We start from the raw sequence: 20,184 nt of genomic DNA, 5'->3' as shown, positions 1-20,184 counted from the left end.
AGTAATTTTGAGCAGGTCTCAGTGAACTAAGCAAAATTTAATTTCAGGGGCACAACATTTTCCCTTGAATCTTTTGAAGAACAGTTGCTAGCATATGACCTAAAGTCATAGTAAAGTATTAGATTAGAAACTTCACTAGATAATTGGGAAAATATGTTTCAACACTCTCCAAAGCCTAATATTGGATCCATAGTAATTAAGAAAGAAGTAAACAGATTAAATGACATTTGAGCCCCATGGATCTAGACATAGCGGTGAAACAAATTCAATGCCCCTGAAACATCATAATTCTAAGTAAAATATCTCAATGCAGGATGTCAATGACCATTTAAATGTCTAAGTAAACACCACTGACAACTCACTCAAGGCTTGATTATCTGTATAGGACAGGTGCTAGAAACATTTCAGCTAAAAAGTACATACATCATCAAATCCTAATGGCATGGCCCAAAATTCCTTTATTTCTAACAGCCTAAAATATTATTCCTGTTATGCTTGGTTGGTTTGCCTTTTTATATTAGACCTAGTCAAGAATCTTAAAGTCTTCTGGCTTTTAATAGGGCAAGAATACATGTCTGTTGTCACTGAAACAAACAGATTTAAATATGCTTAACTTTGACTGAATCAACTTGTTGGAATCTGACAATTAGAAACGCCTTCAAACTCTAATTTGGAATTCAGTCATCCCAGAAGTAGAATAAATGGAAGAGCATTAAAATAAATAGCAGAAAAAGAAACAGAGTTTCAAGATACTGTATCTTATTGAAGTAATGTTTCAGTAATGTATCAACTAAAAACAAATGCAAACAGAACATTTTACCAGTCAAAATGGAAAGTGCAAGGTTTTTAGGCAAATACATATGAAACTCTGTACCAGCATATTTATTCAGAAGCCATTAATGAAGCTTTATAACAAAAGATTCCCAAATAATTTGTAAAAAAAGTATATTGGAATAGTCCCAAATAGGGACATCCAAATCTGTTAATTCGCTTTCCCTTTGTTTCCCCCTTTTGTTTTAAATGACCTTCACTTCCTTTTAACTCATTTCTACTTCTATTTGTATAAATCAATTCATCAATAAAATAAAGTCGATACAAAAACCATTTCCATGCACAGTTCTTCTAAGATAAACCACTTTTGCACACACTTTTCCTAATGTGCACTTTTAAACAACAACATTGGACTCCTAGGGTATTTTCCATTTACAAGTTACAAACATAGAAATATGGATGCCGATGTGCAATAGCAGTCCAATCTATGTGTAGGTCTGGAAGGTATGAATTGAATGAATTTATATGTAAATTACCCCCCATCCACAGTTAGGGACAGTTTCAAATTTGAAAATGACTGGCTGATTAATAATATTATTGGCTTCTTTGTAAAAAGCTCAGGAGACAAGATCGTAATAACTTTCTGGAAAATTAGAACATAAACAAAACAAATAAATTAAGAAAGCTCACTAGTTTAATACAACTAGTCTCCAAATTGTGTCTGTGGCAACAACATACAGTATAATTAAAAATACATGCCTAAATAAGGAAAGCCACACCTGATCTCAGAATGTTGGCATTTTCAGTGGTGCAATTCTTTGATTGCAGATGTTTACAACACAGTCTTTACCTCTCTACACAAAAGTCCTGCTGAGTTCAAGGCTCACTGCCAAGAAACTGGGTCCAGAAAAAGAATTGCATAGGTACTGCTCTGGACACTCCCTTACACTATTAAAGAAGAACTCTCTCAGGGCACATCAATTCGTGATGAGAAAAGTTAAGCTATGGAGTCCTTTCTCTCAAGAAGCCCCTAACAGTAGCTCTCTTGCCAACTTAAAAAAGAAAGAAAGAAAGAAAATCTGTTTACTTCAAAACTCCCAAAGAGAAGAGAAATCAAGGCATTCCTTGATTTCTCTTCATCAGACCTATTCTGGTATAATCCAATCAAAGCTTGCATTTTGAAATGTTGCAGGTTCCAGGGAGGATAATTTAAACGTGACTTAGCGGTCCCTTGAAGCCATTTCAGTATAGCTTCAGTAAGGCTGCATCTATCTATCAGCTGGTAGCCAATTCGCTACGGAATAACCCATAAAGTTCCTTTAAATCTGTCTAAACGCCACGGACTCCGAGGATGTCGCTGGCATTTGTGTCGTTCTCATTCCACGGCCATGCCTGCAAAACACAACTACACCGCTGTACTCTTGGTACGAGTAAACTAGGGGCTTTCCAACAAGACTGGCAGGCAACGTGCGATCGCTCCTGCTCCAGCGAGGAAAAGACTCGGAAGTTTGGTCGCTAACCAGACTACAGGAACCACGCGGTCCCGCCAGTTTTTCAGCTCCCTCGACCCCACTCCACCAGGCGGGGAGGGCTGTTTCCTTGCCCTGCTTCCGCAGAAATCCACCTGGGGGGAAGGACCGGGGCAGGAGGGACAGGGGGCTTCTCTCCCGACGGCAGAGGAAGCGACCCACTGGACGGGCGACGCGAGTGCCAGCCCTGAGGGGCCCCGGTTTCCCAGTAGGCGGCCGGCCAGGTCCCACCACCACGGCCCCCTGCGAGCGCCACGTCCGGATCAAGCCGGGTGCCAAACGCGCGGGGTTCCTCCCCCACTACCCCGGGCAGGGCAGGGCGCGGGGCTGGGGGGCTGCGCGGCCGCGGGGCAGCGCTCGGGCAGCCTACCTGTGCGCGGCGCCTTCACCTGTTGCCCGTCCGCCGCCATCCGCGAAGGGCAGAGGCGCCCCCTTGACCTCGCGCAGCACCAGCGCCTTCTCCTCCGGGCGGGGGAACTCAGCGAAGCCCCCCCCGCCGCTGCCGGGCCCGGGCGCTTCGTCCAGCGACTCGACGTAGAAGAGGGTCCGGGGCGCCGCCGGGGGGCCCTGCGGCTCGGCCAGCCCATGGAGCCTGGTGGCGGGCAGCGACGTCCCGTTCAGCGGCAGGGGCGAGGCGGCGCAGGGCGGCGGGCAGGCGGCGGCGGCGGGCGGCGGCGGCGGCGAGGCGGCGGCGGCTTTCTTCCAGAAGGCGCCTCCGCCACCGCCGCCGCCGCCCCGCTCCTGGCTCTTCAGCAGGCGGCTCTGGCTGGGCCCCCAGTGCTCGAAGCTGCCGTCCGGCTGCAAGCAGCCGCCCGCGGGCGCCGCCGGGTGACTGAAGAGCTTCCAGCGGAGGCGCAAGATGTGCTTCACGTCAAAGTCCTTCCTGCCCGAGTTCGACATCCTGCGCGGCGGCGGCGGCGAGCCGGAGGGGACGGGAGGGCCGCCGAGCGCCGAGAGTCCGCGGCGCCGGAGGCGCAGGAAGCAGCCGGGCTGCTGCCGAGCGACTGGAGGAGGAGGAGGCGGCGGAGGGGGGAGGCGCGGGAAGCGCGCGCTGCGCTAAGCGAGTGGGGAGAAGCCAGGCAGCCCCCTCCTCCTCGCCCCCCCACCCGCCTCGGCCACGGGTGGCGGCACGGACGGCGCCTCTCCCCGGCGCGCGGAGGGTCGGCGGAGCGCCCCGAATTCTGCGCTCCGGTCCGGAGGCGGCGCAGAGGCACCGGGCGGAAAGTTGCCGGGCTTTTAAGCTCTCGGTTAGTAACTGGGGGAGGCGGGCGGGCGGGCCGAGGGCTTTTCGGGGTGGGGGGGCCAGTGCCGGAGCTCCCTGGCGCCCCCAACCGGGCCGGCTTCTCTGGCGTTCCTCCTGCGTGGCGCTGCCGCGCCGCCTTCTTTCCCCGCGCTGACGCGGACCCTCCGCGGCTCCCTGGAAGAGGCGCCGAGGTCGGGGCGGCGCTTTGGCGGGAGGGTTCAGCAGCCGCACTGGGATCCCCGTCGCCGCGGTTTCCCCGTGTTTCCCCCCGGCTGCAATCGGAGTCCCTGAAAGTCGGTCTGGAGAGAGCCACCCGCCGAGGGCCCGGCGGAAGCTGATCCTGACCCGGGTCCTGAGTCTAGGGCTTGAAACCCGCTGATTCTGAGCGTCATTCTCATCCTCCCCGCTCCCTCACCTCAGTTGCTGCTCTTCACCCAAATGAACTCCTGCCAGAGCCTTGATCCGGGTGATTCCAACCTTTTCGGCTGCCTCGCGCTCCTAGGCCGAGTTACCAGGATCTTCTTCCAAGACAGGGTCGTCCTGTTCAGAACTCTTCACTCCTCAAGCCATCCACGAGACGAATTTTGTGAGTTGGCATGGACCACACCACCCTCTTCATCCTGGAAGGTGAGTTTGGTGGCATTTTTGGCCACCAAACTCACCACCCTAGGTCGCTCACTATGACTCCATATAATTTTTTCTCAAGCGAGCTAAATTTCCCTTCCTTTCCTAGTTTTACCCAATGTTGATTGATGGTGAATCAAAAATGAATCAAAGTTCAATGATAATTGCAACATAACTCATTATGATGTGAACTGTACAGCTTTTATCCCATCTCATGCAGACATAAGGTTGTGACATGACTACTGACCAAAACCTTCTGTGTTCATGTTTTACCTCCCATATAAATATTTGTCAGGTCCCCCCAGAAGCTGGAACAAAATATTATTTCAGGAACAGTTCTCCTATGAAAACCTGGGAATCTGCCTCTAATGGTCTTTAATTCATGCACTAGCCTTGGCTGGCGCTTTCAAGCAGGGTTTTGCACAGAGCTAATCCCAAACTAAGGAGGGTTGGGCAAGCAGAACCTTCACAGACTCCCAGATTGAGAAGTTGTGGCAACATCTCAGGAAAACGGAATGGTAAACTAATTCCACACTGCTACCAAGAAACTACTGTATATGGATATGCTGATGTCAGCAAGAGTTCAACTGAGTTCAAGTTGAAGAAAACTTTATTTAATAATTTCTCAGATGACCCAAACTTTCCAGCTAACAGAAGAATGTGCTTGGACTCAGGGTGGACCTCAATTTTCATGGGGTTTGGGGGATTCATCGGTGTGGCCATCTGGTGACCATCCAGGAGCCAATAGGTTCTTCAAGGTTTAGAGGCTCAAACTAGAGTAAGATTCCAAGAAGAATTTTGATTGAATAAATATTGGGAATTTCAGAAAAAGAAAGATAGACCAATCCCCTTCAGCTTGCCTGGAATCTCAAAAAGGCAGCAGATGGGCTTCTTGGGGCCAACATCTGCCCAGCTCCCTCCTAGGACTTTAGGTCTACACCAAGGTTCAAACTCTCTGTGATATTTTGCACCTTTTTATACTAAGAAGTGTAGTATAAATATCCCAAGGACAATTTTAGTGAAGACGAGGTCTTTAGCAGAAAGCACCTGAGATGGTCTGATGACATAGTAGATCAGCAACCTGGAAACCCAGAAAAATAACACTTTGCTAAGAATGTGTTTATGTAGGATACAGCTATTACTACATTATACTACTTAGCAGGTGTTAAATTAGGGAGCTAATGCTTATCTTAATTGTTACAAGGAGAAATACAGATAGGAGGGTTCCAAACAAGAATGATTAACAATAAAATGATTCACCTCGCAAAGCTTGCTGAGTATCTTCTAAGTGCACATGTGGAGAAATGTGCAATATGAAGCTTGCTAAGTTACCTTGCCTAAAGGATCCTTTGTGCACAGGTATTTCTTATATATGCAGAGGAAAAAAAGACTGTCCCTGCCACTTTCTCCTTGCCAATCTTCCATGGTGCCAGTGCATTGTTTTTAACTCAGGTTGCTCTTCATCCCCTCTGTCATGCCTCCATCTCTTTTTGTCATTCTGGAGTTCTGCCACTAAGCAAGAAACAGTGCTGCAGCACCAGCAATAGTAAAAAGGGATCCCCCCCCCCCCAGCTGCCAAAAAGCACTTTTGTTTTAGGTAACACGCAATCCAGCACTGCGAAACATAAAGGCAAAAAACCTGAAGTGCAGGCGACTGTATCAATCAAATTCAAATCACTTAGATCTGGGTACAGGTTGCCAAAACCATTAAGTAGCCTTAAGTTTCTAACTGGGGAAATAGGAGGTGCATTACATTGGAAACGCGGAGCAAGCTTTGCCCTTTCCTTTCACTGTGCAGACAATACCGAACATTATATTCAACTCCGATAGAGTCAGTTGCCTAGGGACATTTGTCTACCTGGTGGGGAGAGGAGTGAAAAGATTGTATTGTGCAATTGGGATGTAATTACAGAAGGAATGGCTTCATGGTTAGACGCTAGGAGAGAACTGGTGAAACCGCTTTACACAGCATTGGCTTCTGACTCCTAAATCATCATCTAAAATGCATGAATGACTGTAGGCAATAAAATGATAAACAGGGTGGTAGCAAACCACTTTCCTTACTGAAATTTGGTATTTGGAGGTGGGGAACATGTCTCCCCTTTTGGATGGATGGATGGATGGATGACTATATTGATACAGTAAGTATTAAAAAAGTGTTATTCTTCTTCTAAAGTGCAATCCAAAGAGCACCATTATAAGTTGCAGGCAATGCAATTGGCAGGAAGGGAAAAATAGCTTTTCCTACTCAGGTTGGGTTATTTTTGACCCATTCATTAAAAAAAAAAAAACTACCTTATACAAAAATGAAATTCAAAGCACGGAATTTGACACCTAGGCAGTAGTTCCAGTTCTTTTTAACTTAACAGCCAGCTAAACAAATCCAGTTTCCTTCTTGTTTGCTTCTAGAAAGGCTTCATGTATTTTAGCATAACAAGAATCCAGGTCATTCCCATTTCACGAAAGAAAAAGTCCTGTTTCCACATTTTAAATATTGATTTATAATAACAGCTAGATCGATACTCCTCCATCTCCCATTTTTCAGAGGCAGTGCATGACCAAAGGTGCTTAGAAGTAAATAATAGATTCCAGCCAGTTTTATCCAAGACTGCAATCGGGTACTAAGGACAAGTATACAAGCCCCATTAAAATGAACCGCAGCTAGAAGAAGCGGCTGCAGTCTGTTTCATTTTAATGGGGGAAGCTGTAGATTTAGACTGGGAAATTAAAAAGTCTCGGAAGAATGCAATGCAAAAATATTTCTATACCGTTGCTAAGAAAAACAACGTGTGTGTGTTTGCATTCTCACCAAGAATCAACTTTGCCACCAAGATTAACCTAGATATTTTCACAGTTAGTGGAAGGTTTAAACTGGAGGAGGAAGGAGTATCAGGTATGTTCGCCACCTCGAGTTATTTATAAAAATAATAAAGGCAGGATAAAAATAAATAAATGAATAAATAAATTACTGTAAGTACTAGCTAAAAGCACAGAAAGAAAAATGCATTCAACCCATGCAACAGGATTAATATTTTGTAAGAAAAGTTGAAATTCTGGGCTGAACAAAATACAAAGTTTTGCTCCAGTTGTAACTTACAAATTAGGAAAAGTGCAATAAACTCTCTTCATGCAACAATGACAATATAATAAAACAGTATGTTAGAATGCCTCTGTGTTGTTCTATTCAAAATCTTACACAGCCACCCCACTTTACATCAATTTCCATCCCTCTGTCTCAAAATATCGGTGCTCTGTAGGCTCCAGCATGCTAAGATATACTGAAGACCTGCTTCACTCTGCAATCCTATATAGGTCTATATTCAGAAGTAAGTAATCGTGAGTTCAAACGGCAGTACTACTGAGAAAATGTGAATATGGTTGCAGTATTAACTAAATGCTATCGCTCCTAGCAGCTACAGGTCTACAGTTCGGCTGTTCCCAGTGACACTTCTAAGAATAAATAGTAGTCACAGATTCACAAAGCAGTGCGGTGCTATATATTTCAAATGGGATGGAACTTAATATAATTCATATATAATCAGCTACAGAACTGCAATCTTACAAGAGCTACAGTTGGTGAGCTGGGATCATTTTGACGGACATCTGCAAAAATAAAAAATGCAAAAATAAGCATGAGCAGCTTAACCTGCAATGCCATAATAGTGTGCTTTTTTTACAATGTAAAATGTTGTAAATATTGTAAATAACCCAATATTTGTGTTTAAAACCCTGGGACAGTAACAGTAATCTGGAATGATTATAAATTATTGTTTACATTTCTGGCTCTGTTTCTGAGAAATTTCAAAGTAATCAGTTTCCAAACAACTTTCATTTTGATTTTGATTCTTGGACTTTCAGATTTCTGTCTTTAAAAAAAAATCAGGGGACTGAATTCATGTTAATAATCCATTTGCCTAGCTGTTTATTTTGAGCTCCCTCTATTAGGAAGTTTCTGGATTATTCCGTATCTAATTGCATGCTTCACCCACCATTATTTTGCTTAGAGGGTTAAGACTGTGGTAAGTTTAGCATGGGGTCATTGGAAATCAGAATATATTTGTCCTTCAGAGCAAAAATAGGTTGAGAAACAGAGAAAGTCCATAATCCTATTTAAAAAATTTACACCCGTCCATTGGAAACACTGAATATTTGTAATACATGTAATAAATTGGATTTGTAATTGTCTTATTTCACTGGATGACGAGGTGAGAAAGATATTAAAACCTACTGGTTGTTCAGAAAAAGTTTTAGTGATAATGAAGATGGGTTATGGGACAACGTCTTAATAAAGCACAACCCTACAGAAGTTCTTGGCTAGAGAAATTAATCTGGAGCCAGCTCCATTTGTCAGAACGCTTTGCAAGCAAGACAAGGCACAGAATATGGTCTGGTCCTACTAGCCATTCCCTGTTTTATGCCTCAGAAAATTATTTGCACTCAGTGCTACAAGTGCTCACAACAATTCAAAACATGAAATAATATCAAATATTATGCTTTCAAGGTATCAGACAGGGTGTTGCAAGGATCACTTTGTCTCCCACTCTCTGATCTTTGCATTAAGTATCTGAATGAAGAGGGGGAAAGAATGCATATCAAATTTATAGATGACTTAAAATTGGATAGGATAGCTAATATGCTAGAAGATGTAAATAAATCTAATCTTGATTGCTTAGAGAACTAGGACAAAAAATAAGAAGATGAGAGACACAAACACCAAGTTGTTTGCTTAAGAAACAGAAATCAGAATCTCATACATAGGATTGGGGGGCGGGCAGGGGGACGGACTGATTAAATAATAGTCCTTGCAAAAAAGAGTATGGAATAGTAGTTGATACCAAACTGCATATGTGTCTGCAGAAAATGGACATAAAATCCTAGGCTGCATCAACAGGAGGGTCATTCCCATGTGACAGAAATCATGCCAAGACTTTAACATCATCCTTCGTAATGGATTTTTTTCTCTCCCCAAGCAGTACTATAGTATCTTCTCTGCTCCTCACAAGCTAGCATTTAATCTGACTAATCTTGATGTTCTACCAACAACAGTTAATGAAGAGAGGCAAAAGACCTTCCTATCCAAGATCAGATCAGCCCTGGTGCAGAAGGCTTAATTGAATCAGCGCTGATTGTCCTCTGGAGCTGTCCATGGTACCACACATGGCTCTAGGAATTAGCTTCTAATACCTCTTTTCTACTCTCTCTGGCTATTCTAGGGAAAAGATTTTTTTTCTTATTAGCAGATAAATTTGCAGAAAAGTCTAACCCTAACCTTAATGTCTCTAAGGAAACTTTTGGTATAAATAAAATTTGATATATTATTTTCCATATCATAAGGCAATCAGCTATATATATTAACCTTTCAGTATTTTAGTTTCATTTATTATGTTTTATTGTTTGTTGCGATGTATGAAATTTTGGTCTTTGTAACGTCTCTAAATTTTGCACTCTATTTTGCATTAGTCAGACCCCAGTTTAAGTATTATCTCCAGTTCTGGGCACCACATCTTAAGACAATCCCTTAGGCCATATCAGAATACAAGAACAAACACTGAATGTTAATAAAACTCTATATAAAATTAATATAAAAAGACAAGTTAAATGAAGAGTAAATAAAAATACAGTAGATATGTATACATATAAATGAAAATACACATCATATTTCCGTGTCACCTCTACAGTTTACCCCAATCAACCCCACATATGTAGATCTCAAGTGTATGGATTTGCTTAAATACCGAGCTGTATTATATGTTATTTTGGGGTCTTGGCCACACATAAAATATGTTGTTCTAATATGTGATTCCTAGTGGGTTGTTTGTTTAATGTATGGGCCAAGTTGCAGATCACTCTCCTTCTTGTAAAATTACAGTTGAATAATATATGTGCTATATCCTCTGTTTCAGGTGATCCACATGTACAAATGTGTCCATTATAAGGGATGCTGTTAAATCTCCCGTATCTGACCATTGTATCAAGCTGATCAAATCTAGCTTGGGTGAATACCTCCCTGAGATGTCTTGGCATTGGTATTTTTAAATAGTTGGCAATTTGAAAAGTGTGTTTATATCAGCTCAGCCATTTCAAATTGCCAGCCCTAGTAAGGGTGGCTATATCTTTTTGCACTTCTATATCTGAGATTCTTTGTGCAGCACTTTTTGATTTGATCTCTGGAAGCGCAGGAGACAGGGAGACCACAGCTCCTTACATAATATGTTAACTGTGTCATCCAGGAGGTCTGTAGTTGGGATTTTGTCTGTTCTAATAGACACAGTCTTGGAAGTCTATCAGACTCCATTTCGTTGATTTTACACCAATAATTGTATGCTCTAATTTTAGACTGTGAGTAGAATGTGTAAATTCCCAATTTGGCTCTAACTGAAGCAGCTGAAGTCCTTTTATCTACACCCAGGATGCTCCTCAGATGCTGGGATTGTGCTTGTTCTATTAATGTAATGGAATTTAAGCCCCAAACTTCTGCATATAAGAGCATAGGAGTAACCGTAGCTTTACATACTCTGATTACTGGTGCTAAGAAACCTGGGTGGCTATGTGTTTTTAATTTAAGTAGTAGATTCAGGTGTGCCTTTGCTCTAAATGAGCTCCTTTGGAGATGAAAACCGAAGATCCAGTCTCAGAGAAAATTACCCCAGGGTAAGGAAAGGTATTCACTTGTTCTGTTACTTCACCATCTAATTGCCATCTATGTCTCTGCTGTCTTTTTCCAAACACCATAATTTTTTTATTTTGATTTATTGGTGATTAGAGTTATCCTGACAATAGGAGCGAAGTCTTCTTAACAATCTACATAGTCCAACTTGCAAATATGATAATAATATATCAGCGTATAGCAAGGTGTTACAATATGCATTTAGGACTTTGAGCATATGTGCTGCAGGGTCCTTCATTACTCCTGGCAGGCCATTGATATATAAATTGAATAATAGTGGTGCTAATATGCACCCTTGTCTTACCCCTTTGTAGATTTTAAGACAATAAAATAGACAAATAGGTCCAGAGAAGGCCAGTGAGTAATTATGGGACCAGAAACTAAATCCTATGAAGAGATTCCAAAGGAACTGGGGTATTTAGTTTTGGGAAGGTTGAGGGGGGTATGAGAACATTTTTCATTTTTAAATTTATTGATATTCATAATTTGTGCTAATATCCAAATTTCACCAACTACACATCATTTTTCAAATACAGGAAAAGAAGACGTATCAGAAAAAAGTTAAGATTTGTTTTCTCTATTGATTCAGATGGCAGGACATTGAATATTGAATTCAAGTTACAGGAAAGAAGATTCTGATTGTTGTTGTTTTTTTTAAAGCTGCCAATAACCATTAGTCAATTATGGTGGGGTATAAATCAGTCAGTCAAGCAAGCAAGCCAGGCATTCATCAGTAGACCCAATTACCCAAGGAATGATGGGCTGCTGTTCATTTGTAATAGGTTGTACTTGATGACCCACATATCACTTTCAGCAGTAGAGTTTTATGAACACCCCACCTGAGATAAATTATGTGAATGAATATTGCCAGCAATTATCTACCAGTGAGTCTAAACAAAAAAAAACAAAAAAAAACACTATAATGAATATGCAGAACCATCTTCTGCTGTTCCTTCTTACGAGGGCCACATTTTCATGGTGTTTTGAATGTTTCTTCCATTGTTTTAAATTTATTTGTATTTGTGCTAATCAAGTTTCACCAACTCTAACATCAGTGTAATTCAACACTATCAAAACCATAAATTACTATTAGATTTTTATCCTGCCATCTCTCTCTCTCTCTCTCTCAAGGTGGTGAACATACCTAACACTCCTGCCTTCTACTTTCCCCACAACAACAACCCTGTGAGGTAGGTTGGGCTGAGAGAGAGAGAGATTACCCCAGAGTCACACAGCTAGCTTCCTTGCCTAAAGGAGGCCTAGAACTCACAGCCTCCTGGTTTCTAGGACAGCAACTCCACCCCTGCTCCAAACTGGCCCTCTTGTGCTTTTATGAAGACAGTGAGGTTAGACAAGCACTGTCTATCTAAGAGTGCAGGTGTGACTTTCTAGACTTACACACATTTGGGAGTGACAGAAATGAAGACAAGGTTTCCATCTGCTTAGGATTTCGAACAATGCTTGCATGGACACTGCACATTTCAGAGCTTATTTTTGCTGTTGTGAAAGCTAAACTTTCTCATTAATCCAAAGGAACAACTTCTTCTTTCTGAAAGCTCCTTGTCTTCCTTTACTAATGCCAACTATTCAGTGTGAAAAATAAAGCACAAATTCTCCACTGAGAAAATGCTAACTCTTTTAACTATTATGTTGTAATATTTATCATTCCTTCCACAGTAGCCTGCCTGGTTGTCAACTGGCAGCAATTTTCTCCCTATGCTTAGGCATGATTCTATCCTTCTTTGAAACTTAATGCCAGTGGGTAAGACTGAACTAATGGATCATTTGACAGAGTAATCTACATCTACCACTGCATTTCTTCATCTGGCATACATTAAAACATTCAAAAGTAACTAAAGTCATGGAAAACAGGGTTTATAGGGTTGTAAATTTTCAGAAGATATGAAGCTGGCACATTGCTGAACAATCCAGGCAAATCTGATGGTTCTTACAAAATAGGGAGGAAAAAAAAACCTTGGAAAGAGGTCAAATCATGACTTTTAAAAAGTAATGAAAAATGTGAAGCTCTGCAAAGATCAGTACTTCAACATATGTAATGCTTTAAAATGTATAAAACATATAGAGAAAGCAATAACCATAGGCAAAAGTCTTCTCTTTTTCTGGGAACCCTTGGGAACATCTGGGGAGCATCCTGGGTTGCTATTGGGCTCATAATAGACGATGCTAATCTTTAGGGGTGCTAATCTATTGGAGTGCTGAATTATTATGACTCTGTTTTGATCTGTGATAATTACACAATTATAGCATTATGTATGATTCCCAGGCATAGAAACAAGTTTCTCAGAAGAAGCAGGCACTATTTTCCCAGTGTTGCATTGTATGCCAAATGATTCCATTTCTGAACAGTTCATATACAGGCAGTCCACACTTAACAAACATTTGTTTAGTGATGGTTCAGACTTACGATGCTGAAAAACCCGACTTACGACTGGTCCTCACATTTACAACCATCGCAGCATCCCCGCAATTATGTGATTACAATTTGGGAGCTTGGCAACTGGTTTGCATTTATGACCATCACAGCATCCCGTGGTCACGTGATCACCATTTTCGACCTTCCCGGCCAGCTTCTGGCAAGCAAAATCAATGGGGAACCGTGTGATTCACTTAACAACCACTTGCTTTGCTTAACACCTGCCACAAAAAAAAGCCATAAAATTGGGTTGGATTTGCTTAATGACCACTTCACTTAGCAACCAAAATGCTGGTCCCGATTGTGGTTGTTAGGTGAGGACTACCTGTAACAGGCTAGAAACCAGGAGACTCTGAGTTCTAGTCCTGCCTTAGGCATGAAAGCTGGCTGGGTGCCCTTGGGCCAGTCCCTCTGTCTCAGCCCAGCCTACCTCATGGGGTTGTTGTTGTGGGGAAAAGAGGAGGAGGAAGGAGCATTAGGAATGTTCACTACCTTGAGTTATTTATAGAAAATAATTAAGGTGGGATAGAAAATAAATAAATATAAACAAACTATGGTACACATTGTCCAAGGATTTTTTTTTTTTTTTTGGTGATTTGCTTGCTCCTCACTTCAACCTTCTCTGGTCTACTTCTCTTTAACTGTATGACAGATTCTGGGGCTTAATTTCTAAAACAGCTGTCAATGTTTCAGTGTCTTAGATCAGTCCACATTCCTTAATGTCTAAGTTACATGCTCTCTTTTGGGTATGGAAGAATTTATTTTTTATTTGGTTTTTTAATCCTGCAGCCTTTGTAGTTGCTAAGATCAGACAGACTCTGGTCTAGAAAGTAAGTGACATTTTGAGAGGACTTTCTGAGAATAAATATGGTCAGGACTCTTTGAACAGATTTCAGCATAATTTAAAGGATCAAACAGAATTAAAATCAACAACAATTTAAAGGCACTTGCTCCAAATATTAAGCCATTTTTAGCCAATCAAGCAAACCTGTTTCTATGTGTGTTGTTTCCTACTTCAGCAATTCTGCAATTCCAGCAACATAAACAGTAATATGGAAAAGAGGCTGCTATGCCAGCAGAAGAGCTCTAAATGGAACTAAAGAATGGTTGTTCAAAAATACGGCAAAAGCAGGCTAGGATAGGTTATGTTCCACAATTATTTGCTCAAATGCAAATGTTCACATGGCTCCTTCATTTCCCCCCCAAGCAAACTATATAAATGGAATTATGCTTGAACAGACATTGTCAATTCAACTATTTCAGCCCTTAAATGTGCAAAACATTTTGAAATCAGAATTCTCTCTCTCCCTATGTCTGTATGCACATATTTTAAGTACTGGGCTGTGCCCCGTCTATTGAAGGGAAGAGAAAACGGGAGGGGAGGGGGAGAATTCATATTACAGTGATGTTACTTACCAATGCTTTACATCACAGTTGGTGATCAATTCAAATACAACAGACTGTCTAAATATTAAAGAGTGTGGAAGAATATTTTAAGTCCTGGGCTATGTTCTGTCTATCAGAGGAGAGCAGAGAAGAGGAGAATTCCTATCACGATGATGATCCTTGCTCTACATCACAATTGGTGATGTAGAGTGACAAGTTTAGATACAATGGACTATCTAAATATTAAAGAGTGTGGAAGAATATTAATCATAGGTAGCCTTTTCAGTGACATTCCCAAGGTGGATCTGTTCTCCATTGCTTAATCAGAGGTGTTTCTCCTGGCAATATTTTAACAGCTGAGTTTGTTGATCTGATTTGATTTACATTCTGTCTTTCCCCAGGTGCTGAAGTCTGCTTCAGTGGGTATTTGGACATTTTTATCTCCACAACAGCAGCCCTGTGAAGTAGGCTGAACTGAGAAAACTGGCCTAAAGTCACCCAGTGGGCTGGAATGGAGGAATGGAGCCAGAGAGAGTGATTCCTGAGCTCTAACAAAGGTGGGAAGCTCCTGTTCTGTCTGTTTGGAGTGCAAGTCTCACATTCTCTGCTGAAGATTAACTATGGCTTATATCAGGGATGAGAACAGCTAATGCTGGAAAAGAGAAGCAAGGCTGAGACTGATTTGTCTTCTCAGGGAAAATTCAGACCTATAAAATAAGGTGAGGTGAACCAGAATTGTTCTCCAATGCATCTGTTGTTCTGAAGAGAGAAAATAATCTGAATTACAAAGTTAAGTGAAGGACGTAAGTGGACTCAAATGATTCAAAGGTACATGAGCTATCCAGATTACTTCAGATATAATGGCTGCTGATATTATTTGGGGATGGTGTCTGAAAGGAAATTTTGTCCATTGAATCTAAAGTCCTCTAAACTAAGGTACGATAAATGGAGGGTTTCGTAGTGCTGTGCATAGTGTGTCCATTCATTCTTTTTCAAAGTATTCAGACTATCCCCATCATTTCGTTTTCTCAAAGAAACTAGTGCTTGTCTTTTGATAGTCTTCTCAATAACCTAGTTAAGTCAAATGGTTCTGTTATAAACCCACATTTCATCTGGAAATTTGATTCCAAATAGGGTAGATAAATTTGCTCAGTCGAGAGAGCAGCATCAAACAAATCTCTACATCCTATAACAATTACTTACTGAAATCAAGTGCATCCCATACAGATAACTATCCTTTCTGAATGTGCTTCATATCTTCAGTTTTGTTGTTTATTCATTTAGTCGCTTCCGACTCTTCGTGACTTCATGGACCAGCCCACGCCAGAGCTTCCTGTCGGTCGTCAACACCTCCAGCTCCCCCAGGGACGAGTCCGTCACCTCTAGAATATCATCCATCCATCTTGCCCTTGGTCGGCCCCTCTTCCTTTTGCCCTCCACTCTCCCTACCATCAGCATCTTCTCCAGGGTGTCCTGTCTTCTCATGATGTGGCCAAAGTATTTCATTTTTGCCTTTAATATCATTCCCTCAAGTGAGCAGTCTGGCTTTATTTCCTGGAGGATGGGCTGGTTTGATCTTCTTGCAGTCCAAGGCACTCTCAGAATTTTCCTCCAACACCACAGTTCAAAAGCATCGATCTTCCTTCTCTCAGCCTTCCTTATGGTCCAGCTCTCGCAGCCATATGTTACTACAGGGAACACCATTGCTTTAACTATGCGGACCTTTGTTGTCAGTGTGATGTCTCTGCTCTTGACTATTTTATCAAGATTTGTCATTGCTCTTCTCCCAAGGATTAAGCGTCTTCTGATTTCCTGACTGCAGTCAGCATCTGCAGTAATCTTCACACCTAGAAATACAAAGTCTTTCACTGCTTCTACATTTTTTCCCTCTATTTGCCAGTTATCAATCAAGCTGGTTGCCATAATCTTGGTTTTTTGAGGTTTAGCTGCAAGCTAGCTTTTGCACTTTCTTCTTTCACCTTCATCATAAGTCTCCTCAGTTCCTCTTCACTTTCAGCCATCAAAGTGGTATCATCTGCATATCTGAGATTGTTAATGTTTCTTCCAGCGATTTTGACTCCAGCCTTGGATTCCTCAAGCCCAGCATGTTGCATGATGTGTTCTGCATACAAGTTGAATAGGTAGGGTGAGAGTATACAGCCCTGCCGTACTCCTTTCCCAATCTTAAACCAGTCCGTTGTTCTGTGGTCTATTCTTACTGTTGCTACTTGGTCATTCTACAGATTCTTCAGGAGTCAGACAAGATGACTTGGTATTCCCATACCACTAAGAACTTGCCACAATTTGTCCACACAGTCAAAGGCTTTAGAATAGTCAATAAAACAGAAATAGATGTTTTTCTGAAACTCCCTGGCTTTTTCCATTATCCAGCGGATATTGGCAATTTGGTCCCTAGTTCCTCTGCCTTTTCTAAACCCAGCTTGTACATCTGGCAATTCTCGCTCCATAAATTGCTGAAGTCTACCTTGCAGGACCTTGAGCATTGCCTTACTGGCATGTGAAATGAGTGCCACTGTTCGATAGTTTGAACATTCTTTAGTGTTTCCCTTTTTTGGTATGGGGATGTAAGTTGATTTTTTTCCAATCTGATGGCCATTCCTGTGTTTTCCAAATTTGCTGGCATATAGCATGCATTACCTTGACAGCATCATCTTGCAAGATTTTGAACAGTTCAGCTGGGATGCCGTCGTCTCCTGCTGCCTTGTTATTAGCAATGCTTCTTAAGGCCCATTCAACCTCACTCTTCAGGATGTCTGGCTCTAGCTCCCTGACCACACCGTCAAAGCTATCCCCGATATTGTTATCCTTCCTATACAGGTCTTCGGCACATTCTTGCCACCTTTTCTTGATCTTTTCTTCTTCTGTTAGGTCCTTGCCATCTTTGTTTTTGATCATGCCCATTTTTGCCTGGAATTTACCTCCAATGATTCTAATTTTCTGGAAGAGGTCTCTTGTCCTTCCTATTCTATTGTCTTCTTCCAGTTCCATGCATTGCTTGTTTAAAAATACTTTCTTATCTCTTCTGGCTAACCTCTGGAATTTTGCATTTAATGGGGCATATCTCCCCCCCCTATCATGGTTGCCTTTTGCTTTCCTTCTTTCTTGGGCTACTTCTAGTATCTCAGCAGACAGCCATTTTGCCTTCTTGGTTTTCTCTTTCTTTGGGATGTATTTCGTTGCCGCCTCCTGAACAATGTTGCAAACTTCTGTGCATAGTTCTTCCGGGACCCTATCTACTAAGTCCAGTCCCTTAAATCTATTCTTCACCTCCACTGCATATTCCTTAGGAATATTAGTGAGCTCATATCTAGCTGATCTGTGGGTCTTCCCTAATCTCTTTAGTCTGATCCTAAATTGTGCAAGAAGTTGTTTGTGATCGGAACTATAGTCAGCTCCAGGTCTTGTTTTTACCGACTGTATAGATGACCCCCACCTTTGGCTGCAAAGGATGTAGTCAATCTGATTTCGGTGTTGTCCATCTGGTGAAGTCCATGTATAAAGCCATCTCTTAGGTTGTTGGAAGAGAGTGTTTGTTATGCAGAGTGAGTTGTCTTGGCAAAATTCTATCAGCCTATGTCCTGCTTCATTTTGTTCTCCCAGGCCATGCTTACCTGTAATTCCAGGTGTCATTTGACTGCCCACCTTAGCATTCTAGTCTCCTGTGATGAAAATAACATCTCTTTTAGGCGTGTTGTCCAGTAGGTGCTGCAGATCCTCATAGAACTGCTCTACTTCAGCTTCTTCAGCATCTGTGGCTGGGGTGTATATTTGGATCACTGTGATGTTAGATGGCTTGCCCTGAATTCAAATTGAGATCATTCTATTGTTTTTTGGATTGTATCCGAGCACTGGTTTAGCCACTTTACTGTTAATTATGAAGGCTACTCTATTTCTTCTGTGGTCCCCTTGTCCACAGTAGTAGATCTGGTGGTCATCTGATGTGAAGTGCCCATTCCAGTCCATTTCAGTTCACTGACACCCAGAATGTCTATCTTTAATCTTGACATCTCACCAATAACCACATCCAATTTGCCCTGGCTCATAGATCTTACATTCCAGGTTCCAATGGTGTGTTGATCCTTAGAACATCGGATTCGCCGTTCACCACCAGCACCGTCGGCCGCTAGCCGTCCTTTTGGCTTTGAGCTAGCTGCGTCATCACGTCTGGGGCTAGTTGAGCTCATCCTCTGTTCCTGCCCAGTAGCATTTTGACCATCTTCCGGCCTGGGGGTCTCATCTTCTGATGGTATACTGACATATCTCTGGTTGTACTGATCCATTTAGTTTTCACGGCAAGTATACTGGGGTGGGTTGCCATTACCTTCCCCAGGGATCGCATTTAGTCTGACCTCTCTGTCATGACCTTCCCATCTTGGGTGTCCCTTCACGGTTTAGCTCATGGCATCATTGAGGTGCTCAAGCGCCAGCACCACAACAAGGTAACGATCCTTTGCTGAAGCATATCTTCAGTAGATTTAAGTAAATCCACAACTTTAACCCTCATATCTTTAACTGAAACTGTAAATCTTTTTAATCTTACTAAATTCATAATCTGATTCTCTATTAAATACTGTAGGTTGGAAAACTCAGAATAGAATAGAAATAAATCCTAAACCTTTTACAAGTGATTAAACAAAAAGAAGCTGAGAAATGTCAGGGTCCCCCAAGCGTCAGTGTTGGAAAGTTAGTGCACATCAGTATGAATACATTATTGCTCCTTGAAAACTTGTGGAAACGGTGATGAAACTGTCTATGAATATATAACGTAATGGGTACTCCCCTAACGAAATAGACATGTGCACCTGTTTCCAATAATTCCATTTCCATGCTTAATTTTTGTTTTAGTTCCCTAATGTTTTCCTTGAATACTTTCATTCCCTTTTAAAAGTTTTCAGAATCAAAGATGCAGCTGAGCCCTGAACTATATGCTTAGTTGATACTCTGTGATAATCTCTAGCAAGACTGTAACCTCGATAAGAATGTGTGATGTGCATATAAGCTAGTAATTCAGCATGTCTGGGGGTTTGTTTGTTTTTAATCCTGTAAGCCTCCCAGAGATTTACATCCATGAGATGGATGGCTATATAAATTATATATATATATATATATATATATATATATATATATATATATATATATATATATTTACACACATACATACATATACATATACATATACATATACATATATACATACATATATACATATATACATATATATATATTCCCCAGTCAAGGTCTCTTAGGTCTGGGCCACAATGATCAGATAAATAATGATATTTCTGAGTGTTTCTTTCAGATGGATGCTGGAAACAATCCTTGTCTACATAATGCCCAAGATATTAGCACCGAGGCTGTAACAGACCGAGCATAATTCATTTTCAGTGCTGTAGGTTAAGATTCTTAGCAGGTTAAGATGATTGCAAACAGCAGGACAACCAGAAGCTGCAGCAAAATAATTTATTGTTATCTAGTGATTGCCCAGATTTTTACTGCACAGATCTAGTAG

The 20,184-nt window shown here is 41.7% G+C and overlaps 1 protein-coding gene across 2 annotated transcripts in view; it reads right to left on the bottom strand.

Annotated features, from left to right (window-relative positions):
* Positions 1-3,200, bottom strand: part of KLHL1 (kelch like family member 1) — a 116,329-nt gene extending 113,129 nt beyond the window's left edge. For both annotated transcript variants that reach the window (XM_063304542.1, XM_063304543.1), the window contains exon 1: positions 2,671-3,200. In XM_063304542.1, the coding sequence (XP_063160612.1) occupies positions 2,671-3,200 (530 nt within the window). The remainder of the gene's footprint in view (positions 1-2,670) is intronic.
* Between the last annotated feature and the right edge of the window lie 16,984 nt (positions 3,201-20,184).

This window comes from Candoia aspera, chromosome 5 (assembly GCF_035149785.1).
Source record: "Candoia aspera isolate rCanAsp1 chromosome 5, rCanAsp1.hap2, whole genome shotgun sequence".
NCBI classification, from domain to species: Eukaryota; Metazoa; Chordata; class Lepidosauria; order Squamata; family Boidae; genus Candoia; species Candoia aspera.
Note: the sequence above shows the minus strand (reverse complement) of the source record. Positions and strands in the feature narration are given on the sequence as shown.